Source organism: Molossus molossus, unplaced genomic scaffold (assembly GCF_014108415.1).
Source record: "Molossus molossus isolate mMolMol1 unplaced genomic scaffold, mMolMol1.p scaffold_m16_p_5, whole genome shotgun sequence".
Taxonomy (NCBI): Eukaryota; Metazoa; Chordata; class Mammalia; order Chiroptera; family Molossidae; genus Molossus; species Molossus molossus.
Window position 1 is genome coordinate 8,356,936 of NW_023425388.1, and position 27,027 is coordinate 8,383,962.

A 27,027-nucleotide genomic window follows, 5' to 3' on the forward strand; every position below is an offset into this window, starting at 1 on the left:
ATTTTCTGTCCTGTCGGATTTTTTAAATTTTATTTTGTACATGATTGCCATGACCCACTCAATTGCTTCTGTGACCCACAGTCTTTAAAATTACGGTTTTTCGTCAGTTAATCCCGATGCCTGTTTTATGCAGGAGGCGTAGTTTTCATTACCTCCCCTGTAGTGGTGGATGATGTGCAGTCTGGCTAGAACCCCGCAGCTCAGCGAGGTAAGGACAGGGTTGCCACCTGCAGGTGTCCGAGCTCAGAGGCCGGGCTCTTCACCCGCCAGCCTGCCCCCTCCCCGGGACGCTGGCTCCATCTCACCTCCGTGGTCCCCAGCACCGACATAACGAGGACATAACGAGGACAGCATTACTGTTAGACAGGGGCACAGTTGGAGCCCCGTAGTGACTTGTCAGCTTCTTGAGTGCAGAAGCCACAATTAGTCGTCATTATGCCTTTTAAAAACCTGGCATTGTGCGGAAATAGTGGATATTCAGCAAATGTTGCATTGAACTAACTCTTATGAAGCATGGCTGTGAGTCATTCAATAGACGTTAAATTGTATGATGAAATTTCCGCTTAATAAGGCAGGAAAGTGTGCGATAATCTCTGGGATGTTTTCTGTCTCGGAAGGAGCTAGCTAGGATGCCTGTGCTTCTAAATCACTGACACGGAAATCATTCTTCCATAGCTCTGTCTAAATGACCTCATGGTGGGTCTCTTTTTTCTGTGATGACAAAGCTGGAAATGATGGAGATTTCACAGGCTGGCCCAAGGAAGCCATCGTGTTCCATTTACACACATGCAGCTAGTCTTGTTCATCAGAGCCCCGTGGCGTACCCGTCTGGCAGGCATGTGCCAGCTCTTGTGCCCTGTGATAACCAGGTGGACTCCAGCGCCCAGCAACCTGAGCGTACCCACGCGTGGCTGCAAAACACCTGGACACGTTTCCTTGAGAGAAAGCTGCTTCTGAGCGTCCCAGGCCTGTGACAACCAATTCTGGTTTTATAAAACCTCTGGGGAAGTATATTCCTGAAGTTTCCTGGGAAATAACCTCGGTATTTCATGGCCAATCCCGATGGAACTGATTCTAAATATTCTTAGAAATGTTCATGTTGCAATTTACATCTATTTATTAGACTTTGATTCTTTCAGGGCGTGGGGGGTGGGTTACATGTTACCTTTTATCATCTACTCCTCTAAAAATGGGCTTTCTTTCTCAACGAACCAGCCAGTAACCGCTCAATCTTTCTGTGGAACCTGTATTTTAATTTTCTTTTTTGTTATTGTAGTGGTCATTCAGATTCACTTGGAATCAAGGGAAACTTCCAGAGGCTATAATTGGTCAATCGCAAGGGACATGTACTCTAAAGTTGAGAGAAACCATAGCCTATAAAATCCTGCCTTGGCCGGTTTTCTCAGTGGTTAGAGCATCAGCCCACGGACCGGAGAGTCCCGGGTTCAGTTTCCACTAAGGGCACGTACCTTGGTTGTGGTTCATCCCTGGTCCCGGTTGGGGTCGTGTAGGTAATAACCACTCCATGTGTCTCTCTCACATCGATGTTTCTCTCTCTCTCTCTTCTTCCCTCTCTCCCTCCCGCTTTATCTGAGGATAAATGCAAAAATGTCCTTGGGTGAGGAATGAATAAATAAATAAAATCCTGAGCCCAATTTCGTACTTGATGGAGCAGAAGAAAAGAGAAACAAGCCCAGACATCTCATTTGAAGCCTAGTCTCTTAAGACAGCCTGCCCAATTTTGCAGATAAATTGCCAGTTGAGTCTGGCTTTGCGATGGCCCTCAGTCAGACCAGACAGCTGGTGTGTGTCCCCTTGAATGTGCTCCCCCATCGCTGCTCCTGCTTCCCCTGGAGCCCCAGATTAAAGTGCCCTTTGGATCAACCAGCTCTGCAAGACTTCAGCTTGGAAACATCTCTTTTTAACCTGGCCTCACACAGACATGGCTACTACTTAAGGAAACAAATTGGCTTCAAATATTTTCCAATGAAGATGTCATGAAAATAGCTATTTTTTCCAGTACTGTCTATTATGCACATATTCTTTATATTACCAAGAATAGCCAGTCTCACTAATTTCTTTCTTCCATGTGATAATGATGCTAAACTAGGTCTTTGGGCAGAATACATTGAATAGGTGATCGCAATCAAGTTAAATTAAATGCATTTACAGGTCGATCATTTGCGTGGCAGAGGGCATGACACCAGAGAAGGGATGAGCAAAAGTGTGGGCAACTGAGGGGGTTGGGTGAGAGAGAACCAGGGAAAAGCAAGCCTCCTGGGACGCCAGTCTGGCTGACTGGACGGTGCCCCGATCTTCACAATAACATGGAGAGACGATTTCTTTCATCTTTTTCTGGACATCAACTTTAATTCAAGTGCAAGACATTGTAACAATGATTTTTATTTTGGAAGGCCCCAAAGTAAACTATGTTACATTTGGAAGGCTTTTTTTAAAGTAGCCAATAGTCATACACAAAACAGCAACTACAGGATTTCAGTAAAGAGCAGAGGAAACCACCAAAATGGACTGGGATAAAACACTTTTTTTTTTTTCTTTATTGATTTTTAAGGGGGAGAGAGAGATAGAAACATCGATTGGCCTCCTCCTGCATGCCCCCCACTGGGGATTGGGCCCAAACCTGGGCATGTGCCCTGACCAGGAATCGAACCAGCGACCTCCTGGTGCATGGGTCAATGCTCAACCACTGAGCCACCACGGCTGGGCATAAAATACATATTTTTGATATACTAATTTTTCTGTACGTGCTGGGAAGATCTTTGTGCTTTATTCTCTGCTTTAAGAGATGAAAATATTGACATAAAATGAAAATAAATGGAATCAAAATGTATTACAGATAAGATTTTAAAAACAGAGGCACCTTAAACCAAGCCAGCTGACTGCCTGTTCCCAAGGTAAGCCGGGCTGTGTCTCTGCACCAGAAGGGAAGATTTATATGTTTTGAAAGTGCTATTGCCCCGTAATGAAAAGAGCTACTTGTTTTGTTTATTCTGCTTTGGGGGAGATTTTTTTAAAAATTACTGCTGCAAACATTTTATCTATAAAATCAGAGCATTTGAGTTAAAAACAAAACAAAACAAACAAACAAACAAACCCTGCATGTTAATACTTAGATATAGAACTTTTCAAAGCACCATTCTTCTTCGATAGAATTAGATTTTATTCAAAAAGCTAATTGAATTTTTAAGTGGCATTTTTTACTATCCATCAGACACTCGAAATACTTTGATCTGAGCAGCCTGCTCTCTATCCATTTTTTTATTAGATTCAAATAATTTCTAGGTCGTTATTAAATTCACTTAATACAACAGACATTTCCTTAGTTATCCTAATGGGCAATGAGCAGGCCAAGGCTCTGCCTGAGGGGGGAGGCGGGAGGAGGAGGGAGGGGGAGGCAGGGGGAGGGAGGGGGAGACAGGGGGAGAGAGAGGGAGGCAGGGGAGGGAGGGGGGAAGGGAGCGAGAGGGAGGGGGAGGCAGGAGGAGACAGGGGGAGGCAGGGGGAGGCAGGGGGAGACAGGGGGGAGACAGGGGGAGGCAGGGGGAGAGAGAGGGAGGCAGGGGGAGACAGGGGAGACGGGGGAGGGGGGAGGCAGGGGGAGACAGGGGGAGGCAGGGGGAGACAGGGGGAGGGAGAGGGAGGCAGGGGGAGGAGGGGAGACAGGGGGAGGGAGGGGGAGACAGGGGGAGGGAAGGGGAGACAGGGGGAGAGAGGGGGAGGCAGGGGTATACAGGAGGAGACAGGGGGAGGGAGCGGGAGGCAGGGGGAGGAGGGGAGACAGGGGGAGGGAGGGGGAGGCAGGGGGAGAGAGAGGGAGACAGGGGGAGGGAGGGGGAGGCAGGGGGAGACAGGGGGAGACAGGGGGAGGGAGGGGGAGGCGGGGGGAGGGAGAGGGAGGCAGGGCCCAGCACAGAGCCTGGGCTCCACCCAGCCCTGGGAGGTGGGGGAAGGCATGGCTGTGATCCGAAGTGGAATAAACATCAGGATCCTAAGAGACACAGATGAAGGGCAGTTAGGGCACCGGATGGAGGGGATTCGAGAGGGCTCACAAGCTTTGTAAGTCCATTTGCAGAGCTAACTAGTGTGAGGGATTGGAAGTGAATTCAGCAATTATTGGGGAAACATCCAGTTTTACAGAAATTATTAATGAGCCTTTAATATCCCTCACGGTGGCCAATTGTGTCTTATTTACTGGTTTAGACACGAAAGGAGAAAGATTATACCAAAACCATAAGGCAAAATAATTCTGTAGCAAAAGCAAGTCTAGAAGACACTGTTCCCCGCTTTTGGTGGAGCGACACGGAAGCACTAGGACCCCAGCCACCGCCCCGTCCTCACGGGAGTGTGCTGTCAGGTCCCGGGACGCCAAAGTCCCGTCCTCACAGGAGTGTGCTGTCAGGTCCCTGGACGCCACCGTCCCGTCCTCACAGGAGTGTGCTGTCAGGTCCCGGGACGCCACCGCCCCGTCCTCCCAGGAGTGTGCTGTCAGGTCCCCGGGACACCATCGCCCCGTCCTCCCGGGAGTGTGCTGTCAGGTCCCTGGACGCCACTGCCCCGTCCTCACAGGAGTGTGCTGTCAGGTCCCTGGACGCCACCGCCCCATCCTCACAGGAGCGTGCTGTCAGGTCCCGGGACGCCACCGCCCCGTCCTCCCAGGAGTGTGCTGTCAGGTCCCGGACGCCACGCCTCCACCCCAGCCCTGAAAGGCGGAGCACCTGATGGGCGCTGGCCGGCTGGGTGTTGCAGTGTTTATACCATTTTCCACTCTGGGGACAATTTTAGGAAGGCAAACATGTCAGAAGCTTTATTAAGGAAACTTACTTCAGCCAGCCCTGGCCAGTTTGGCTTAGTGGTTAGAGCGTCATCCCGTGGACCAAAGAGTCACGGGTTCAATTCCAGGCAAGGGCATGTACTTCGGCTGCTGTTCAGCCCCGGCCCTGGTCGGGGTCGTGCGGGAGGCAGCCAGTCGATGTGTCCCTCTCACATCAATGTCTCTCTCTCTCTGTCTCTCTCTCTCCCTCTCCTTCCTACTCTACCGATAAATGAAAAAAATACATGTATATATATCCTCGGGTGAGGTTTTAAAAAAAACTTTCTCTCTCTATATATATATATTAATCAAACTTATGAAGTTTTCATTTATTTTCCTAGCCATTTTGCCAATATTAGTCACGTCCTCAACTACAACAGGAATAGTTTCACAAAGGGAACTCACGTGATTCTGTTCCCAGATTTTAGCAGAAATGTGTCAGAACCCTACCTGGCCTCCTTTTAATTAATCCCCCGTTTGCCAAGCCCTGATCATTTCTCGTTCCCTTGGGACAGGAACTGAGCGTATAATTTACGCAATGGATTGAACTCAATAAATGCGAGTGCTTTCAAACTCAGCAGCTATTTGTGAGCTTTTACTATTACTAAGCCTGGCGCTAAGAGCTTTTGCAAAAATGTTCTTACCACAACCAAAGCGGAGACACGCAGGACAGAGAGTGTGTACGGCTGGCCCCGGACGTGCTGTGCCCGGGCCACCGGCCACCAGCCGCGGTCTCCACACTCCGACGGAGTATTGTTGGCATGTGGAAACCCTGAACTGAACATTTCAGTGCAGTCGTGGTCATAGCTCAGCAGACAGGCTGCATACCTGTGTTATGTTTTAAATGTGTCTCAAACAGAAGACCAAAGTCTTCCTTCAAGAACACTCTGGCCCTGGCCAGTTTGGCTCAGCGGTTAGAGCGTCGGCCTGCGGTCCTGAGAGACCCGGGTTCGGTTTCCGCTAAGGGTACGTACTTCGGTTGCAGTTTGTCCCCGGCCCTGGTTGGTCGTGCGGGTGGCAGCCACGCGATGTGTCCCTTCACGTCGATGTTTCTCTCTCTCCCTTCCTCTCTCTCCCTCCCACTCTATCTGTACAAAAAATGGAAAAATATCCTCGGGTGAGGATAAAAAAAAAAAAAAAGAACACTCTGGACTGTTTCTGTTGTGGGACATCAATTAAAACCTGCTCTCCTCACTCTGTGATCTCTGATAGACCAAGAAGAAATAACTTGGCTTCCACTTAGAACTATTTCCATTGAGAGTGGGCAACTAATCAGTGTTAGGTTAACTCCGGATTCTGGTAGAATTAACATGTTTAAACACTCTGTAGATGAGAAAGAACAGACTTTTTCTCAAGTGGCTAACAGGAATGTATGATAGGCACAGCTAGTTGGCAGCCGCAGTCCACGTGTCTACTTCGTCACGCCAGGCAGAGCAGAATTTAGAGAGCCATGGGGCAGAATTCCCCCCCCAGAACCACGGCTACCCAAGTTTTCGTAATCTTGATTGTCTCTGTATTCCCACAGGTCATGAACTAACAGGTCATTCCCCTAAAACATATGTTTAGCCCAATTATAGTCATGCATTCATGATTAGTTCACATTTGGGGCACAATGAAATCTTCTAGAATGGTTGTCAACTCTGAAGATGATGAACCTAAGAATTAAAGATCTACTAGAAGAAAATTAAACATTTGGGTATTTAAATATTGAGAAAACTGTCTTTCTCCCCTCCCCACACATGCCCCCTCCTGCCATATTTGATGTATTAAATCCTAAGAAACACCGGGAGCTTCTATATGCCACAATTTTGTACCTGGTTACCCTTGAAAGGCAAGTTCCGCTTTGTTTCTTTCTATCTCTCATGCTTATCTAATACTTCAGAGTCTTTGTTATATCCACCTTGCCGAAGTATCAGAAGTCTGGAAATAAAATCAATCTCTTCTCATTGAACGTCCCCCGTATTTGGAAGGAATGTCACATTTCTGCTAAAATGTAGAAATCAGCAAGTCAACTTAAACACGGTCAAATCGGCGTGTGGGGAAATCTGGTATCCGACAAGAAGACAATGAATGAAATGTAAATATAATCGATGGCATTATAGGTCATATTAGAATGCTGAGGAATGTTCCACACGGAAGCAAGGTGCATACGCCACCCCTCTTTCACAGAACAGGTGTTTGGACTGAGCACTAAGGAGAGGGATCTAATCAAACAGACTTGCTTTACGACCCGGAGTGAGCTTCTGATTAATTTGTTTCTCATTTCGCTCTTTTACTCTTAAATGTTGCCACCTCTTGAACTTGTTAACAGTGGTTGACTTGTGCACCATTTATTGATAAGTGATGCTGTTTGAAATAAACGTGAGATATTTGCAGTACACTCCTCTACGGGAGGCATCCTTGCCTATGGGCATCCCTCAGAGACACCCAGCCGTGCCCGCGCCTACGGGATCCACCTGTAACCACCCTGAACCCAGCCCGTCCCAGTATACCCTTCTCTGCTGCTGTGAGCAGGGCTGACCAGACCCTTTAGTCTTCGCAGGTGTGACTCACCAACCTCATGTCCTTCCAGACTCCAAGCTCTCGGAGTGGTTTCCTTGGAGTTAAAACCCCCTTCCCACCCCTAGGGAATAAAAAGAAGCCTTGAAAAGCAGCTGGAGAAAAGATATGTTGTATGGATCTATACATCCCTCAGCAAGAACATCCTATTCCTGACTCAGCCTCTTATGGGGCCCAGAGATGGACGATGGGCAAACCCTGCATAGACGGCTTCACGTGTCCTGTTAGGAAACAGGGTCGCTGTCCTTTTGGGGACCATTGTCACCTTTGAAGGCTATTGCTAAAACGTCAAGACAACAGCAAAAGTCACGTTTAATAGCCAGTTACAGATATTACAAAGACAATGAATCAACACTTCAACCGTTTAAATTGTTCAGTGGGCAACTTTCTCCTTACTCTTCTACTGAGTCCGAAAAAGTGGTACCTAATGATGGCAGACTTCAGGGAGTGGGTGGCATCAGAGGGTAGCAATGCCCTGTGACAGACCTTCCCAAATAACCAATAGGAGCCTGAACAGCTTGACTCTGACTTTCCATCCTCATCCAAGCAGAAACAGCGTTGTACGGAGGATGTTTCTATAAATGGACCTTTGCTCCTTTAGCTTTGGGTCAACCTTCTATATAAACGGTGAAACCAATGTTGTTCCACATGGAAATTCATATTTTAATCATAGATTTTAGCCATGTCTTGTGCTTATTTTGGAGGTAGTCAAGGTCGAACTGTACCTGATGGGATACTTATTGTAAGTAAAAGCTATGTATTCTTTGCAGGAAATCTTTATTTTGTAAATATATTTTAAGACTCTGTTGATACTTAATGTTCAGTAAGAGCAGTTGTTGTAATTCGCACATCATTAACCTTTGTGGAGTTAATTGGGCAACAGCACAGCCTTGGAGCATCACAGAACACAAGTACCCACAGTCGGGATTGTCTCCTCGGTCTGCCTGGAAACAGCCCAAATTCCCTCTGAACTGCTGGAGGGGTTCATTTCTCGGATGCTTTTCCCAATACAAGACAGGACGGGTGTGTGCAGGGGTGGGGCCTGGGGGCGGGGCCTGGGGGCGGGTGGAGTACAGATCGGTGCACACACATGCACACGTGCACCCCGAAGTGTATATGCACAGCTTAATCTTGCCCTATTGTCTCCCTTTAATCACAACGGACATTTTTTAGGGAGGAAGCATGACATCTACGACAGCTAAGAGCTCTGGTTAACAGTTGCATCCCTGCTTCATTGCAGAGTTGGCTTTGCAGGTGGTGCAGCCTACAGACCTACAAAGGTTTGCCAAACAGCCCTCTAGGGTCAAAGGAAGTCCTTCCCGTGTGGTTGCCTGTAAGTGGCAGTGTGGACAGTGAAGAGACAGCACCAGCCTTGGAAGGACTGAGCTTAAGCCTCTGCTCACCTTGCCTGGGAGTGTGACCCGAGTGAGTCACTCACTGTCTCTGTGCCTTCGTTTTCTTGCCTTAGTCAGATTTAAAAAAAAAAAAAAAACCACACACACACACACACACACACACAGACTGGGTGGCTCACACAATAGATAATTATTTCTCCCGGTTCAGGAAGCTGGAAAGTTCCAGATCCAGTGGCTGGTGAGGCTCCGTGCCCAGGTTTCCTGTTACATCCTCACAAGGCAAAGAGAGAGCGGCTCTGGTCTCTTTATCTCCTGACTAGGACACTCATCTAATTGCCTCCCAAAGCCCCACCCCCAAATGGCAAACACCTCAGCAAGTAGGACTTCAACACAGAAATGTGGGGGGATCACAAACGCTCCGCCCACAGCATCCCCCACCTGTTAAACGCGTCTAACATCAGCCTACCTGTTTCATATACTTCGTTTCCAAGGGGTTTGACCCGTCTGTCTTCCCTTCTGTCGGGCTTGGCTTCATGTTTTTTTGAAGCTTTGTTATTAAGTTCATACACGTTGAGGATTGCTGTGTCCTTTTGATGACTTGATCCCTTTATCATTATGAAATTACCTTATTTATCACAGGTAATAGTCTTTCCTCATAAATCTACTTTGTCTAATATTAACATAGAAACGGCAGCTTTATTTTATTAGTATTAGTATGAAATCGATTTTCTGTCCTTTTATTTTTAACCTACTTGTGTGTTTATATTTGGACAACATTGTGGGAAGCATATAGTCGAGGACTGCTTTCACATTTAGGCTAACTGTCTGCCTTTAATTGGGATTTTAAATCATTGACGCTTAATATAACTCTTGATATATATTGGTATAACTTTACAATCTTGCTACTTGTTTCTTTTTAGGTCCTATTTGTTTCCTTTTTATTCTGTTCCTGCCTTCTTTGGATTAATTGAACATTTTTTATAATTCCATTTTATTTGGTTTAGCTCATTAGCTTTATTTGGCTCTTTTGTCATTTACATTGTCATTGCAGTGGTTTCCTTAGGATTAATAGCGTGCACCTGGAACTTATCACATTCCACTTACACATGACATTGCATACTTCACATGTTTTCCAAATGTATCCAAGTGGCGCATGAATCACTAGCTCATTTCTTTTTTTTTATTGAATGATACTCCATTGTGTGGCTAGGACCCATTTTGTTTACACATTCATTGGTTGATGGCTATTTTGGTTATTTATATCTGGACATTTTTTTATTGCACGTCAAACACTGCATTTTAGTTTGTTGAATACAATAAATTTTTATTCCTGTAAATATCTTTTACTATTGTTTTGGAAGGCAGTTAAACTTGTGAATACTTGATTTTTATGAACCTTGCATTTAATATTTGCTAGGCAGTACCAGTGTGGTGTTTGATCTGGTGCTAATTATTCCTTACCACCGAGGGAAGGCCCTTAGCCACTGTACCCAATGCTGTGACTGCAGTTTCGGTCTGTCTGGTGGGAGTGGGCACCAGTCCCCGTCCTGTGGGAATGCTGGTGCTTCTGCCCGGGCCTCAGCTGGCTCCTCACATGCGTACGTCTGCTCAGCCGGGTACCAGGTGCACCTCTTCAGCTCTGAGGGTTCTCTCTGTGCAGCTCTCCCCTTCCCGGCCCCTTTCCTGTGACTCCGGCTTCCTCCCATCTCTCAGCTCCATCTTCTCAACTCAGGGGAGCTGCTGGGCTCCCCCTGGGTTCCCCTCTCTGTGCCGTGGCCGGGAAACGCTCACCGGTTCCCGTGCGAGCAGATCGCCGGCCTTCCTTGGCCGGCGTGCGAAGCCTTCCTCGCTGTGTTCTCTGGCTGTTCTGGGTAGGAGGGTAAATCTGGTCCTCGCTACTCCATCTCAGCTGGAAACAGTGTGGTCTGTTCCTATCATGTAAAGGGTTAAATTGCTCCTCTGTGGCTGTCAAAGCAGCTTCGTGGCAAAATGCAGACTCTGGGGAGACGTATCTCTGTACACAGCAAACCAGCCTTTCAGAGAAGGGTTGGTGAAGGGTTTTGTTTCTGAGGGTCGATGTGAGCAACTGTTCTTTGCGGAGATGCGTCTGTGCCTTTTGCCTCCTTGAATGTGGGAACATTGATGTCTCCTCTCACAGGTGATCAGCGAGTTCGAAGCCTCTCCGGACTCATTTTCCTACAGGATCCCTCACCTGAGCCGGAACCGGCAGTACAGTGTCTGGGTGGTGGCCGCGACCTCCGCCGGGAGAGGCAACAGCAGTGACATCATCACCGTGGAGCCCCTGGCCAAAGGTGCGCCGTGGGGGGGGGGACGCGTCCCCGTGCAGTGTGGCTGTCTGCATCTCTGTGCTGCCTGACGTAAGCTCGCACTGCCCTAAAAATCAAGGTCACAGGTTATCACATTTCAGCCCAAGAAACGGTGGTGCCGCTGGCCGGCAGCGGGCTTGTGTGGACCCAGGACAGAACCCGCCCCGAGGCCAGCACTGCGCGGAGGGTGAGCGGCGCGCAGCTCGGGGCGTCCTGGGGGACAGCAGGAAACGGAGACCCACTCACCCCTTTCGTAGGTGAATTCACCACCTAGCAGCTTCCTAAGGAAGTCTGCTTCCCTCCAAAGCAGGTACCACACCCTGGCCGGCTTGGCTCAGCGGTTAGTGCGTCGGCCTGCAGACCAGAGAGACCCGGGTTCAGTTCCCGCTCAGGGCACGTACCTCGGTTGCAGTTTGTCCCCGGCTCTGGTTGGGGTCATGTGGGTGGCAGCCAGTCAATGTGTCTCTCTGACATCAATGTTTCTCCCCCCACCCCCACTCTATCTGAAGATGAATGCAAAAATGTCCTCAGGTTGCCCTGGCCGGTTTGGCTCAGTGGTTAGAGCGTCGGCCTGCGGTCCTGAGAGACCCGGGTTCGGTTCCCGTTAAGGGCGCGTACCTCGGTTGCAGTTTGTCCCAGGCCCTGGTCGGTTGTGCGGGTGGCAGCCACTCGATGTGTTCCTTTCACGTCGATGTTTCTCTCTCTCTCTCTGTTCCTCTCTCTCCCTCCCACTCTACCTGAACAAAAAGTGGAAAAATGTCCTCGGGTGAGGATAAAAAAAAAAAAAAAAAAATGTCCTCGGGTGAGGATTAAAAACAAAACAAAACAAAAAAACGGTATCACTTCTTAAAAAGAAATGTCTACATTTGGGTCTATAGAATTTGAAATGTTACAAATATAAGAAAACCGTTTGCTCTTCCCCTGTGGATATAAGGCTATAAACAGAGACCTCACGTACCAGTGGGCAGTTGAAGTCACCAAACAAGCAGTTCCTGTGAGTGACTGACGTCTTCACACTGAGATGTCATACTGGTCCCCAGAAGCACAGAGGTACAGGCGCAGATATTTCTGTTCTGCCGCTGCCGTCCTAAACTTCCACTCCTCGGAGTGATGTTTACAGCACAAGCCCAGCCAGCAGGAGACGCCCCTGACTTTGGAATATACCACATTGGCACCTTACTACTGAGGCTGAGGGGTGCCAGAGAGAGAAAACTAGCTTCCAAGGGGACTTCTGCAAGTTCCTGTGCTCATGAGACAGAAGCAGGATAGACTAGTGAGGGGGAAGAAACAGTACAGAGAGAGAAGAAGCATATAGTTGGTAAGAAAATGTATTGGTGGAGTGTGTGTGTGTGTGTGTGTGTGTGTGAATTGTACTCTTTGGTCATGACATCCAGCCATGCCTAACATTTAGAAAAACTCTAACATTTAAACAGTGACCATCGGTGGGCATGAGGACTGCTCTGGGGGATAAAACAGCAACAGAACATAGACGTCCCCACTTGTCACGTCCAATGTCATATCTCCAACATGGCCAGAAACGGCCGGGCCAATGTCGGAGGACGTGACACTCACAGGAGTCACAGATGGCAACTGGCCACTTCCACAGGAGTGGGACTTGTCTGGGGAGATGAGATGCCATTTGGTCATTTAGTAAATGACTTGGGTGCCTATTGTAGGTCAGGCACTATGCTGGGGACACAGGGGTGCCTGGTTGCAGAAGCAAACATCCTGGAAGTTTCTGCGGCTCAACACAGTCCGTCCAAGACAGACATTTCTGGCCAGGCCCGTTCCATGTGGTGACCCAGGGATCCAGGCTTCTTCCATCCTGGGATTTGAAGTCCTGGGCCCCTCGTGTCCAGCCATGTCGATAGAGAACAGGAAGGCTGGAGCGAGATCTCACAGCCAGATGTGGACACATTCACATCATGCTTACCCCTACTGCACTGTATAGGATGAAGGCCTGGGCCCCACGTATTTCAAAGCAGAGCTGGGACATGAAGCCGGGCGGAATGTCCGGAGGAAAGGGTGACAGGGTTTGCTGAGCACACAGGAGTGTGGCTTCTAAGGATCATACAAAGTACACATGCTTTCTGCCTGCCCTTGCGGAGCTCAAAACTGGCTGGGAGACAGTCCATAAACAAAGCATCGCAAAATAACATGCAAACTGCAAACTGCTTTAGTGCTCTCAGAAGCACGAGAGGACGTCACTTAGCGCGTTGGAGGTGGCCGGTGGCTGCACAGCCGGGGGAGCACCGCGTCCCGTTAGGAGGCCTCCAGCCTAGAGTGAGGTTAGCATGTTGGAGGTCAGGGGAGCTGGACCCCAGTGTGGTGGGGAGGGGAGGGGTCTCAGGTGAGCCAGGGAGGAAGGCCGGGACCTGAACATGCAGGACCTTCAAGGCCGTGTTGGGGGTTTCAGATGAAGTGGGAAGACACTGTAGAAAGTTTTACTCAGAGGAAGGACATGATCGTGTGAGCGTATGCGTGTGATAAACCTGACTCTTTAGAACAGCTTGTGAAGCTATACAGGAGGGAGGGCGTGGCCTGGCACCTGGTATCCCAAGCACTGACATCTTGCATCAGTCTGGGGCATTCGTGACAATTAGTGGAAGGGGTGTTTTTAAGGCCACACTGATCTCGACATTCTGAGTGGGTTTCGGGGGGGACAGTGGGAAACACGGGAGGAGGAGGGCAGGCTGAGCACTCAGGCAGCGTGGCTTGGATGGCGTGGGAGCAGACAGGTGGGCGGGCCCCGCTGTCCTGGGTGTAGATGCAACGGGACTCGGAGGGGATAAGGAGGTGGACAGGGACCGAGCAAGAGTGAATGCCAGGGTTTTGGCGTGAGTTACCGCAGCGGAGGGGTCCTGTGTTGATGAGGAGGCCCGTGGAAGAGGTGCAATCAGAAGCAGGTGGGAGCAGGTACGAACATATCGGAAGTTAAATCTGAGGTGACTGAGAGGCACCCACTTGGAGGTGGCTGTGCAGTTGGGGCTCTCCAGAGACTTGTGGGAGGAGACAAATGGAGAGGGTGCGAAGAGCCCAGCTGGGGGACAGAGGAGTGGCAGACAATCAGGTCCAGGAGCAGCCCTGGGCGTGCATCCGAGAGGGAGGGTGCAGGAGCTGGCACAGGGAAAGGGCGGGGCCAGAGAGAAGGAGAAAAGGCAGAGACCAGCGACAGGACTTCAACCGAGGAGCCTCGGAGGAGGCCCAGCAGTGGCAGCAGCTGGGGGGCAAGTGAAACGAGCTTACAAGTGCCCTTTGGGGTGGCCACACAGTGGACCTCGCCGACCTTCCTGAGAGCAGCTTGGTGGGAGGGGACACTGGGTGAGGAGATGAGGGAGCAGAGCCACCTGGCACAACGGCCTCCAAACATCCATCACCTGGAAGGAACACGAACGAGAAGTCGGAGCGAGCTGGGGTCTCCCCCAAGGAAAGGCTCTGGTTCTATTCTTTGTGATACGTCAGCAGCAGAGCAGGTTTCTATGGCAACGGGAGAGCTCCAGTGGAGAGGGGGACTCTGGGAATACAGGAGAGGGCTGACGCCGCAGGACTGAGGAGGGAGGCGGAGACAGGTGGGTTTTCGGATTTGGTGGCAGGAAGTGCAGAGTTCCCAGCAGTGTCATCTTTGTCTCTGTCAAGTACGGGGCAATCTGGGGGCTTGGGGTGGAGAAAGGAGCAGAAGTCTGAGAAGAGACGGGCCAATAGGAAAAGATCATTGCAGCAAAGCAGGAAGAGTCTAGATGACGCTGATTATCGTAAACGTACAGTGGTCCCCAAACATTTCTACAGAAACGTTCAACTTTCTCATGCTCAGTGGGGTTCACCCAGAATCAGGGTTGCTCTGGGTGGGGCTGAGCTTAGGAAGCCTCGGGTATGGAGCAGATGTTCCGGCGGCCAGGCACCACCCAGCTTCAGGTCCAAGCGGGAGGGCGGAGCCTGGAGCAGGTGGTTTGTAGTTTGGGGTCCGGGCAGGCAGCCGTGGCAAATCTGTCAACAGGTGGCAGGGTCCAAACTCCAGAGTTAAGGTCAAGAAGAGGACGGAGCTGCTGTGGCGGGAGTGGCAGAATGGAGCTGGGGCCCAGCCCTGGAGGAATGCCATCCTGGGAAGGAGCCCGGGACGGGGGTGAACCCGGAGCACACTGCCACACGGCCGAGAGCAGTACAGGGAGCAGAGCGGGGCTCCAGGTTGCAGGGGGACTGTAGTTCCTCCTCGGAATCCCCCGAGAAGGAGCCACTGACCCACAGGCCAGGGTAGGAACCTGCATTTCTAACAAAGTTTCTAGGTGATGCTCTTCCCTGCCCCAGTTTGAAAACCAGGCCGAGCGTGTTCTGCTGCTGAGTCTTGGAATTTGGGAGCAGGGCCCTTTAGATTCCAGCTGTCGCAAATGGGCCCGAATTCTAGAAACTGGATGTGCTGGGCTTGAAGATGAAGTTCCAGCCAGTGTTTCTCAAAATGCTGACGGGAAGCATTTAAGTCCTGGACTTAATTGCCCAGGTTCCGGCCAGTGTGTTAAAGAACCAAAGTGGGGTAGAATGGAAGAGAGTCGAAGAGTGTAGACTGGACTTGAAAACAATGTACAAACTATCAGAGTGCACCACACAGTAAATACTAACTTGAGGAACCTGGTCTTCAGTCACACACACGCCCCAGTATGGGTGCAGCTTCTGGCTTTTAACGTGAAATGTATTCTCACAGGAGGGAGGGGGCTGTTGAAAAGCTTGTCCACCCCAAAGTCTCACTGGGCTCCCCTCATCATCCCTGTTTGCTTGGGGAACATGCCTCATTCTATGAAAGGAGGGTCTGAAGGGTTTGAAAGGGAAAATGTCAGAAATCTGATGCCACCCGCCCTGGAGAGTTGTGTTGTCATGATGGAAGATCAGAGATGCCGATGACTTATAAAGTGGTCTCTGGCCTAGAACATTCCATTGAAGGGTGAAGGGTGCCAGCCACAAGCCGTCTCTGAAGATCACGCTCTACGGAGGAAGAGCTTGAGTTTCCCCTCCATCCGGGAACGTTGCTCAGAGCACGTGGTTGGGTTTTTCCGGAGTATTTACTGAAGAAAAGCAGGCCCAGCTCTGAGCCCACTGGCATTGGCTCTGTCTCTCTGCTCTTGTCTGCAGCACTCAGAACCACAAAGATCGGAGGTGCTTGGTTGACCTTCATGACGAGGCTGTGTTCTAGACCAGATGACTCCGTCATGAGTTGGGTTTGGAAGTGCCGCCATTCCTAGGATTTCAGGGCTTTCCTAGGGAGTCTGCTTCTTATATCCACTGGCCAACCTGTGCCTTCAAACCCAAAACTGTGCTGGGGTCCCAACACTGCTTCCACCTTTGGGGGTCCAGGATCAGACTGGGGCCACATCCTATGAACCAGTCTCCATGTCTACGCACCTGGGTGTACAGAGCTTCTGGACGGTCCCAGAAATCAGTGTCCCAGTGCGTGGAAAGCCCAGGCACGAAGCTTTGCCCTGGATGATTGGTGCCTCTTTCAGCTTTTGTGTCTTACTCAGGAAGGTGGCACACAAACCTGTCTGTGCTCGGACCCCCTGGTCTGCAAGGAGGCCCTGGCTGCCACAGGTCTACCCTGGGGGGTTTTCCCCACCTTCTGGGCCCTCCTGCTACTTTGGAGTTGTGCCCAGGCCAGAGGCCCCTGGCAGCCGTATCTCTCCAAGCCTCTGCATCTGTGAGCCAAGCAAACGGTTTTCTGTCCGAGAGCCCCTCTGAAAACGTGCACTGCCCTCAACGCTGTGCGGAAGATCAGCTGAGCAGACCGCCCTCAGGGAAGTACCTGCGCCGATAAGTCGGAGTTGTTCCAGCCGCACGCTTCTTCCTGTCTCCGGAGCTTTGTGTTTTGTTTCGTCTACTCTCTCCAATATTAAACGTATATTTTAACATGCAGGTTGGGCTGTTGAGATAAATTGTTTCATAAAGTGTTTTAAAAAATAATTGGGCTCATAGAAATCACAGCTTGGAGCTGCTGAGCTTATGAAGCCCCAAATATTTCATTTGGGCTCCTCACGTATCAGTGGAAGGGGGGAAGTGTCACGACAGGGATCTGGGGCTATGTGCATGTTCTTACGATGAAAACCCCTCCTTCAAACGCCGGTGCCAGAGAATGGCATCATCGACAGTGGGGTGTTCATGGGCAAGGCTGCACCTCTTTGGGGTGTTGCTGTATCAGGGAAAGACACTTTGACCTCCGTGTGGACAAGTCTGCGAATTAACTGGGCTGCTTCTCTGTCTGGCGCTCAGCTCCGGCCCGAATCCTGACCTTCAGCGGCACGGTGACCACCCCGTGGATGAAGGACATCGCCCTGCCGTGTAAAGCTGTGGGAGACCCTTCCCCTGCGGTAAAATGGATGAAAGACAGGTAACCAGTAACCCAATGTATGCCTCCTGCGCCGTCGCACCAGGGAGACTGAGCTGGCCCCTTGGTCTAGTTTTGTACCCACGCACATTAGTGAAAGAAGGGCAGTCTGCCAGCTCCTCTCGGTGGGGAGAGTCGGGGGGATGAGGGAATCCCAGCTTTGACACTGCAAGAAGCTGATCTACTACGTAACTTCTCTATCAATCCGGAGCCTTGAAAGTTATGAGAATGATGGCAAGGAAAATAGTCTCTGTGGGGGTTTTCTGTGCCTCCTCATGTAAGTCCCTCGTCGGCCTGAGCTCAGTGCGCCCAGGGTTATGCACGATTCAACCCTCCCCCTCCGAGTAGCCCTAACTGCGGTGCTCGGAGAAATAACTGTACGAAATGGAAGACAGTAGGACTTTGCTAATGCCAAATCTGGTGTTCTGATCTCAGTAGTAATTATGAAAATCGTAGCCCGGAAGACAAGGGCGAAGGTGGGGGAGGCGTGCTGTGTCTGCGTAACTTTTTGCTGTATCTGTGTGCGGAGGAAGAAACGAGGAGTTGAAGGGTTGAGGGTTCACTGGTGGACAGAAAGATTTGATATAAAACGGATTTAGAAGAGTACAAATTTTCAGCCCAGCCAGTGTGGCTCAGTTGGCTGAGCATCGTCCCATGGACCAAGAGTGTCTCTTTTTAAATAAAAGCACTTAAAAGATAAAAACTAATGAAAGAATGGTCTTGGTCCAGGGACCACTTTCCTCATCTTTTTTTAACATTAGTTAACCCAAAGGAAGGGTGTAGGCTCCCAAGGTCAGGTGGCGTTCTGCCTGAGCTGGGGATGAGCCCCCATGACCCCACATGATAGTCACCACGGTGGCCTTGGTAATGAGGGTGAAGGAACGTTCTTCGTACTCGGGTCAACTCACCACCCCCTTGACACACCACAGTCCATTTTAATGTCAAAATCATTAACCACTGGAACTGTAAGTGCATCTAGAGGAGGTCCCAAACGTAGTTGTCCATGTATAGACACAGGTCTACCCTGGGGGGTTTCTGCCCTGGTCACAGTGGCTTTCTCCCCACGGAAGGAACCCCAGAAAGAGGAATCGCGGGTGGCGTCCATGGTGGAGGAGGGAGAGGCCGGCAGGGGACGTGACGGGCATGGACAGAGGCGGGTGCCAGGAGCCAGGCCCGGTCACAGGGCTCTGCCACACAGCAGCTCTTACCAACAGCACAACTCAGCTCTCCGCTGGTCTGATCTAATCAAAGCTCAGTTCTTACTGTTACCAGTTTCCACATGTATCGTTGGCTTCAAAGAGAGTCTCTCTGCTCTTCCCCTGCCTCAGCTAATTGGGATTGTAATTTCTTCAATCTGGGCCTTTTTCTTCCTGTGAGGCAGTAACGGGACACCCAGCCTGGTAACGATTGACGGGCGCAGGAGCGTGTTCAGCAACGGCAGCTTCGTCATCCGCACGGTGAAGGCGGAGGACTCGGGCTACTACAGCTGCATCGCCAACAACAACTGGGGCTCCGATGAGATCATTTTAAACTTACAAGTGCAAGGTACAGCACCGTGGGGCTCTGGCAGCGAGGGGGTGTGTGTGTGTGTGTGTGTGTGTATTGCATGCATGCCTATAGGCAACCAGTAGAGTTGAGCAAATTTAAAAACCAGCCTTTATAAAGAGCAAATTGCTATTTTCGTGTTGCAATATACATACATATATATGTTCATTCTGGAAAATATCATTAAACAAAATCAAAGAAAATAGAAAGCATTCAATATTCCAGAGATAACGCGGCTTCCATGTATATATGTAAACAGCTAGTCTAATTTTCCTTCACGCGAGAATTGCTGAAAAAGTCCTTATAACTTCCACTGACTGCATGGTTTCTTCTGTGTATGTATAAGTGTCACCCAGAAAACAAAAAAAGAAGTCTGAGCTGAGGTATTGTATGCCTGCTGACTGCCTGAATTCTTATGTGCAATAGGTAAAAAGGACACTCACTAAAATTCTGTATTACTGTATTTAATTGTATATTGAATACAGCATATGGAATTTTTCTTTACTTAAAATTGTTGAATTTATTGGGTGACAATGGTTAATAAAATTATGTGGGTTTCAGGGGTACAATTCTACATAAGTCATCTGCAGATTGTATTATGTGTTCACCACCCCAAGCCAAGTCTCCTTCCACCACGATTTATCCCCCATTTACCCTCTTCTACCTCCCCACCCCCTTTCTCTCTGCTAATCACCATACTGTGGTCTTGATAATACACACAAAAAGTACACAAAATACTTAAGATTGTAAATTAAAATCAAGTGTAAAATCCCAAGTGGCCACCGATTAGGTTCCTATTTGGATGCACACTGATGTTTTCTTAGTAGAGAAATCAAAGTATATGCTTCTGTGGATTTAGGTATTGTCACATTAATAATCACGGCAAGTAAAAATAAAATCAATATTGTCCTCCGAGGAAGGGACAGGGGAAAAGAACTATACATTTTTGTAATAATGCAAAATTGATCCGATATTTCAAGTTGAAGTCAGGACAATTCGAAAACAGATTAGAAAACAGACACTATGCTGTGACTTGAAGAGCCGGGTCCATTTTTCACGCCTTTGGGATAACACATCCGGCTTCTCTCCGAGGGAAAGAGGACATTTTATGGGAAGCTTTCCCTGTAATTTGGATAACCTGCTTCTGAATTTCTCTGGTGTTTTTGTCCCCAGACCTAACCCAAAATAATATCAAGGCCCACTGGTTAGAAGTATGTGCCCTTCAAACCTTGTTATGAGCATTGAAATTCAGATGCTGCTGCTCAATGGCACACGTTTGATTTTTCAGAGCTCAGTGTGTGTGTGTGTGTGTGTGTGTGTGTGTGTGTGTGTGTGTGGTGTGTGTGTGTGTGCGTGTGTGGTGTCTGGAGGGAGTAGCCACAAAGAGTGGACAGTTCTTTCCCCACAAGCCGCCCTCCTCTCTTGCCCGCATCCCCGAGAACAGCACGTGTGTGTGTGTGTGTGTGGTGTGTGCGTGTGTGTGTGTGTGTGTGTGTGTGTGGTGTCTGGAGGGAGTAGCCACAAAAAGTGGACAGTTCTTTCCCCCACAAGCCGCCCCCCTCTCTCGCCCGCATCCCCGAGAACAGCACGGCTAAGTAGATGCCACTAACCTTTCCCCCTTGAATCGTGGTTGAAATTCAGGGTAAAATACTGCATGTATTCTACTTAGTGTGTTTAAAGCAGGTCTCAATTAGTGATGAGCAGTTCAGAAATTCGAGGAATCGGTGAGGGAAGGAGTTGGATAGAAATCCAAGTGGAAACGTTGTTGGATTTTCTTTAAATAATAGATTCACTCTGTTCTCTCTCTCTTTAGCCCAGGATCTCAATGAAATAGACATTTTGACAGAAGTGAATTGCATATTTTGGCAACCTTAAACACTTATTTAATAAATGGCTGTTTAAATGATTTGGTAAATGACTGTTAAAGGAGATTAAGGCTGTGAAAAACTAATCCTTGTTTTCTAACAACTGTCTCCTCTCCAGTGCCGCCCGATCAGCCTCGGCTCACCGTGTCCAAAACCACATCCTCTTCCATTACCCTCTCCTGGCTCCCCGGGGACAACGGGGGCAGCTCTATCCGAGGTAATAAGAAATAGATTGTCCACAATCATTGATTAATTGTCACTATCCACAGGCTAAGTGACACATCTTCATCTAATATATTATGTTAGTTTATTCCTCCAAAAAAATATATCTTATGATTAATTCTTCCGTCACCAAAAGAAGAAACCACATCTCTTCGTATGGTGTTTGTTGAAATACATTGTCCATCCAAATAGTCTTGTTCAGAAAATCATCCTTGCCATGGCCGGTTTGGCTCAGCGGTTAGAGCATCGGCCTGCGGACCAGAGAGTCTCAGGTTCGGTTCCTGCTAAGGGCACATACATCAGTTGCAGTTTGTCCCTGGCCCTGGTTGGGATCATGTGGGCGGCAACCACTCGAGGTGTCTCTCTCACATCGATGTTTCTCTCCTCTCTTCCCCCCTCTCTCCCTCCCGCTCTATCGGAAGATAAATGCAAAAATGTCCTCAGGTGAGGATAAAAAAAGAAAGAAAGAAAATCATCCTTGTGTCTTCAGTTGAGTGAAAGAGTAACAAATGCAAAAAGAAAGCAGGAACAAATTTGCTAAACTCTCCCCCGAGAGTCTACAGACTATTTCTTTCCCGTGCTGTCAACACTGTATCATTCATTCATTCATTCATTCATTCATGTCCTCAATCATTCACTCAGGGAAGCCCAGTTACTGTTCTGGTAAAGCATTAAAAGGTGGGGAACTTAGAGTTTAGATCAAAAACGATCGATTTGCACAGAGCTTTTGCAACGAGTGCAGAGAAGGAGGACTAACGGGGAGTTACTGCAGGAAGAGAAAGGGCAATCGTTGTAGCTTTACTGGAGTGGGGGAACATCACTGCGAGCAGGTGCAGAGTCTCCACTGTGGACCAAGGAAAGGGAGCTGTCCCAGGTGGAGGGGCTGCAGATGCACAGGAGTGAGGGCTGAGTGGCTGACCGGAGGGACCTCGGGCAGGCGGGAGAGCATGGAGGGCTTAGACTCCCAAGGGCAGAGGAGATTCCCTTTTTGAGAAAGGAGGAAGGGTGAGAAGTGCACTGGAAATACGGGGATATTTCAGGGGACAGCCAGTGGGTGCTGGAGCCCCTCCGTCCAGCTCCTTCCAGCGCATTAGAGGAAGCGGCCACACCCCTTCCCACTTGGCACCAGTGGCTGCAGCCAGGCCGGGGGGTGCACACACCCAGAAGACAGACATGCTACCAAACAAGACTCGTTTCTATTGTTTTCAAGAGCCAGTTGTTAAACATTTATTAGCACCCCACGGGCTGAAGGGGAGGTCTTCCCTTCTTTTAGGAAAGAAAGAGGTGAGATTATTATTTAAAAATAGTTGGATGATTAGGGGTGAGGACGCATTCGTGGGTTTGAGGAGCACGGGACAGATCTGTAACAGCCGCCGTGTGAATGCCCGGGGAGTCGTTAACAGATGAACAGAGTCGTTGCCCAGTGGGAGGGAGGCGGCCCCAGCTGCAGATGAACAGCACAGATGGTAGTGGTCACAGCTCTCACAGCTTAATGACTCTCTCAAGTGATGCTGGACAGCTGGGAAGAACAGCGGACCCCAGGTGACCAGGGTTGGTGACTGACGATGAGTGAAAACAGGCTCCTCATTAAAATGGTCTACAGGGTTCTAGACTGGTCAGAGAACCTTCTCATGGGGAAAAGTGGTGCACTGAGGGAGAGGTCCAGGGCCCCAGTGCTCTAGGCAGGAAGGGGAGTGGAGGGGAGGGGAGGAGGGAAGGGGAGGTGAGAGGGGAAGGGGAGGGGAGGAGGGAAGGGGAGGTGAGAGGGGAAGGGGAGGGGAGGAGGGAAGGGGAGGGGAGAGGGGAAGGGGAGGGGAGGGAGGAGGGGAGGGGAGGGGAAAGGGAGAAAGGAGAAGGGAGGAGAAGGGGGAGGGGAGGGGGGAAGGGGAGGGGAGGAGGGAAGGGGAGGGGAGAGGGGAAGGAGAGGGGAGGGAGGAGGGGAGGGGAGGGGAAAGGGAGGAAGGAGAAGGGAGGAGAAGGGGAGGGGAGGGGGAAGGGGAGGGGAGAGGAGGGGAGGGGAGAGGAGGGGGAGGGGAAGGGAAAGGGAGGAAGGAGAAGTGAGGGAAAGGGGGAGGGGAGGGGAGAGGAGGAGGGAAGGGGAGGGGAAAGGGGAAGGGGAGGGGAGGGAGGAGGGGAGGGGAGGGAGGAGGGGAGGGGAGGGGAAAGGGAGGAAGGAGAAGGGAGGAGAAGGGGGGAGGGGGAAGGGGAGGGGAGGGGAGGAAGGAGAGGGGAGGGGAGGAAGGAGAGGGGAGGGGAGGAAGGAGAGGGGAGGGACAAGAAGGGAAGGGAAGGGAGGACTGTAGGAAAGGGAAGGGAACGGGGAGGGGAGGGGAGGGGACGGGAGGGGAGGGGACGGACGGGACGGGAGGGGAGGGGAGGGGAGGAAGCGTGGGTTCTTGAGGGGTGGGAGCATAGAAGAGGTAGTATAGGAAGAGTGTCATAGCAGAAGGATTTTGAGATGAAGCTAGTTTTTGTAATGAGTTTCCAGGAAAAGCCAATTAGGGATCCCCCAAACATGGTGGTGGCCAAAACATTAGCAGGGAGGTTCCCATCACCAAAGGTTGGAGAAGCTCCCTAGAAGCCGTTCGGTTGGAGGAGAGCCTACGGAGATTGCGGTCCCCACAATGTGCGGGGTACCAGGAGGCGGCTTGGACAGAGCTGGAGTGGGGTCAGCATATGACGGGGGCACAGGGAGCGCAGACCTGCCAGGCTCCTGTCAGGTGTTAACGGAGCTGTGCGGAGTGCAGGTCAGGGACACAGAAAAGAAAATGAGGCTCGGGGAGGAGAGACCCCAAGGCTGCAGAGGGCCAGAGTGGAGGCAAGGAGGAAGAAGTAGGGAAGATACTGATCGTGACCACGGAAGGAGGAGTCTGAGATGGGTGGTCTGGTCTCCATGGGACCAGTTTGGACAAAACTGAATTCTGCCAGATTGGGTTTAGGCGGGCAGTGCTCTGTCGGTGTTGAGAATGGAGTTCATGGGCGAGAGGGAAGATGCTAGTCCGCTGGTATAAGGACACCATGCACCAGGCAGGCCGGCCCTGGGTTGCCTGGGTGTGAATGTTGGGAGACAGGATATGTTTGCCCCAGGAAGGTGGCTGGGGTAACAGGGATGAAGGTCATAACCAGGAGGAATGTCTCAATGACCACAGGGGCCGAGACGCACGGGCTTTAGACTCTGACATTGGGGTCGAAATCTTAGGGGACCCTAGGATGGTCACCTAACCTCTCTGGACCTCAGTCTTCATCTGTACCCTGGAAAACAAGAGTCACTGTTTCATAGGTTATATGCGCTAATGGAAGGACCTGGCTGCAGAAAATGCTCGGCACATAGTGAGAACCTGACAGATGGACGGTTGTTGTCCGTTGTGGCAGCAGTAGGGGACGGGGTCATGTGCGGAAATGAGGTGTTGGAGGGATTTTTCAAATGGAGGAGAAGCCGGGGTCCCCTTGCAGTGCTGGGAGGGCGGCAGGGTTGGGAGCGATCTCTGTGTGGCTGCTACTGCGTAGCGGGTGCTTGAGGGGACACCTTCGGACACAGCCCTTTCCCGGGCTGCCGCTCCCTGCACAGTAGCCCAGCTCCAGACCGTGCTGGTGCCCGCGCATCTGGGCACGTGTGCTCTGCAGGGCAGCTATTCAGACTCTGAGTGTCCATTTCCCCCTGCCCAGTACACCGTCCAAGAGGGAACCGACAGCAAGTGGTTTTATTCTCACCACACCACCCGGTGGCCCACCGTAGTAATGCCCGGGGTGGTCTGAATACCCCCTCATCAACCACGGCACCTCTCCCACCTGGGCTGACTCTCCTGGAACCAGGAAGAGGTCCCGCGTTGTCTCCCCAAAATGCGAGTGTTCTGAGGACCCCCATCCATCCAAAATGCAGACATCAGCCAACCCCTGGAAGCACGCATTAACGCTCCTTTGCGTCCATGTTCGTCCGCCGCAGGCTACATACTGCAGTACTCGGAGGACAACAGCGAGCAGTGGGGCAGTTTCCCCATCAGCCCGAGCGAGCGTTCTTACCGCCTGGAGAACCTGAAGTGCGGTACTTGGTACAAGTTCACTCTCACCGCACAAAACGGAGTGGGCCCCGGGCGCATCAGCGAGATCATAGAAGCGAAGACGTTAGGGAAAGGTACGTACGCCTTCTTCTAGTTTCCGGAGCTCCCCCGTTTTCCAGATCGAGGGGGGAATTGGAATCACAAACGCGTCACCTATTTGCACGTGCGTTTGCGTGTTGGAACTCTGTTATTCCCCAAATGGTCGTGGCTGTGCTGCCGTGTAACGGGAGAGACGGTTGGTCATTACAGGGTATGGTGGTTCCTGTTGTTGTTGTTCAAGATCCCATTTGCAGCCCTGGCCGGTTTGGCTCAGCGGTTGGAGCGTCAGCCTGCGGTCCTGAGAGACCCGGGTTCGGTTCCCGCTAAGGGCATGTACCTCGGTTGCAGTTTGTCCCCGGCCCTGGTCGGTTGTGCGGGTGGCAGCCACTCGATGTGTCCCTTCACGTCGATGTTTCTCTCTCTCTCTCTGTTCCTCTCTCTCCCTCCCACTCTATCTGAACAAAAAAAAAAAAATGGAAAAATGTCCTCGGGTGAGGATGAAAAAAAAGAAAAAAGATCCCATTTGCAGTCAGAAAGAAGAGTGTCGTTTGAAAGTCAGGGCCTTCCCTGCCAACAGGAAGTCCCAGCTGGGCAGCGTCCAGCGTGATCGTCTCCCTCTTCCATCCCAGAGCCCTCGATATCTAACTCGCCTGTGGCCTCGTGGGCCCTGCCTTCCGGCGGGAGGTGACTGGGTAGATTGTTAAGCGTTGATGTGAGGTGGGTTGTTGTCATTTTTGTTATCGAAATGTGGACCTACAAGGAGATGACCCCAAAGGAAATTGTGTTTGGCGGTGAAATGTGCAGCCCCGGAAACCCAGGAAGAGGGCGGGTCATAGCCGCAGTGAGTGTCGGTGAGGAGGAAAGCGAGGGTCTCGTTGGGTCGATTGGAACCGGCGCGCAGGGCTGGACGGCGGGCGAGCAAGGGCCGAGAAGGCGCCTGAGTTTCAGAGAGCGTGGGCGTGGTTCAGAGGATTTCTGCAGAAATATACCCATGCGGTCTCTGGGCTCCAGTATGAGGCATTCAGATAGTGAGAGACACCTGTTGGTATTTCCCAAATCCAGCTCTGTCTTCTCTTGAGCCAGGTGCACCCCTGGAAACAGGCGAGCCCAGTGAACTGCAGTGGGTTCTTCAGAGCCGATCAGGGACACGCATGCGTGAAAATAACGTTGTTCTTCAGAGAACCAGGAGACACAAAACTGACCTCTACCCACCCAGTTGTCCCTCTCACACCCAGGTCATTACAGTAGGAGAGAGCCCTTCGGTCCATACGGACCCTGTCAATAGTGGACAAGCTGGGAACGGCCTGAGCTCCCTGCCTAGGTGGAGAAAGGAGCCCAGGGGGACTGTGGGACCCTTGCCGGCTCCTTCTTGTGTCCCGTGAGCTGACCCCCACTGTGCATTCTCCCGCAGAGCCCCAGTTCTCAAAGGAGCAAGAGCTGTTCGCCAGCATCAACACCACGCGCGTGAGGCTGAACCTCATCGGCTGGAATGACGGCGGCTGCCCCATCACCTCCTTCACGCTCGAGTACAGACCCTTCGGGACCACGGTCTGGACCACCGCTCAGCGGACCTCTCTCTCCAAGTCGTACATTCTGTACGACCTGCAGGAAGCCACGTGGTACGAGCTGCAGATGAGGGTGTGCAACAGCGCCGGCTGCGCGGAGAAGCAGGCCAACTTCGCCACGCTCAACTACGACGGCAGTAAGCTGGCTGGCTCCTTCTGCGCCTCCAGACGCGGCCCGTGTCCGCTGTCTCCCATCTGGCATTCACCCCTGGCCCAGAGCCACCACCGCCCACAGATCGCGCTAGGCTTCGGTGCCACTCCCTCCAGGGCCACCTAGTTCATCGTACCCGCGTGACC

At 50.9% G+C, this 27,027-nt stretch overlaps 1 protein-coding gene across 1 annotated transcript in view; it reads left to right on the forward strand.

Annotated features, from left to right (window-relative positions):
- DSCAM (DS cell adhesion molecule) overlaps positions 1 to 27,027 on the forward strand; it is a 575,021-nt gene that overhangs the window by 497,425 nt on the left and 50,569 nt on the right. The window contains exons 21-26 of the mRNA XM_036242878.1: positions 10,904 to 11,057; positions 17,322 to 17,439; positions 18,818 to 18,981; positions 20,965 to 21,063; positions 25,012 to 25,200; positions 26,577 to 26,867. Of these exons, the coding sequence (XP_036098771.1) occupies positions 10,904 to 11,057; positions 17,322 to 17,439; positions 18,818 to 18,981; positions 20,965 to 21,063; positions 25,012 to 25,200; positions 26,577 to 26,867 (1,015 nt within the window). The remainder of the gene's footprint in view (positions 1 to 10,903; positions 11,058 to 17,321; positions 17,440 to 18,817; positions 18,982 to 20,964; positions 21,064 to 25,011; positions 25,201 to 26,576; positions 26,868 to 27,027) is intronic.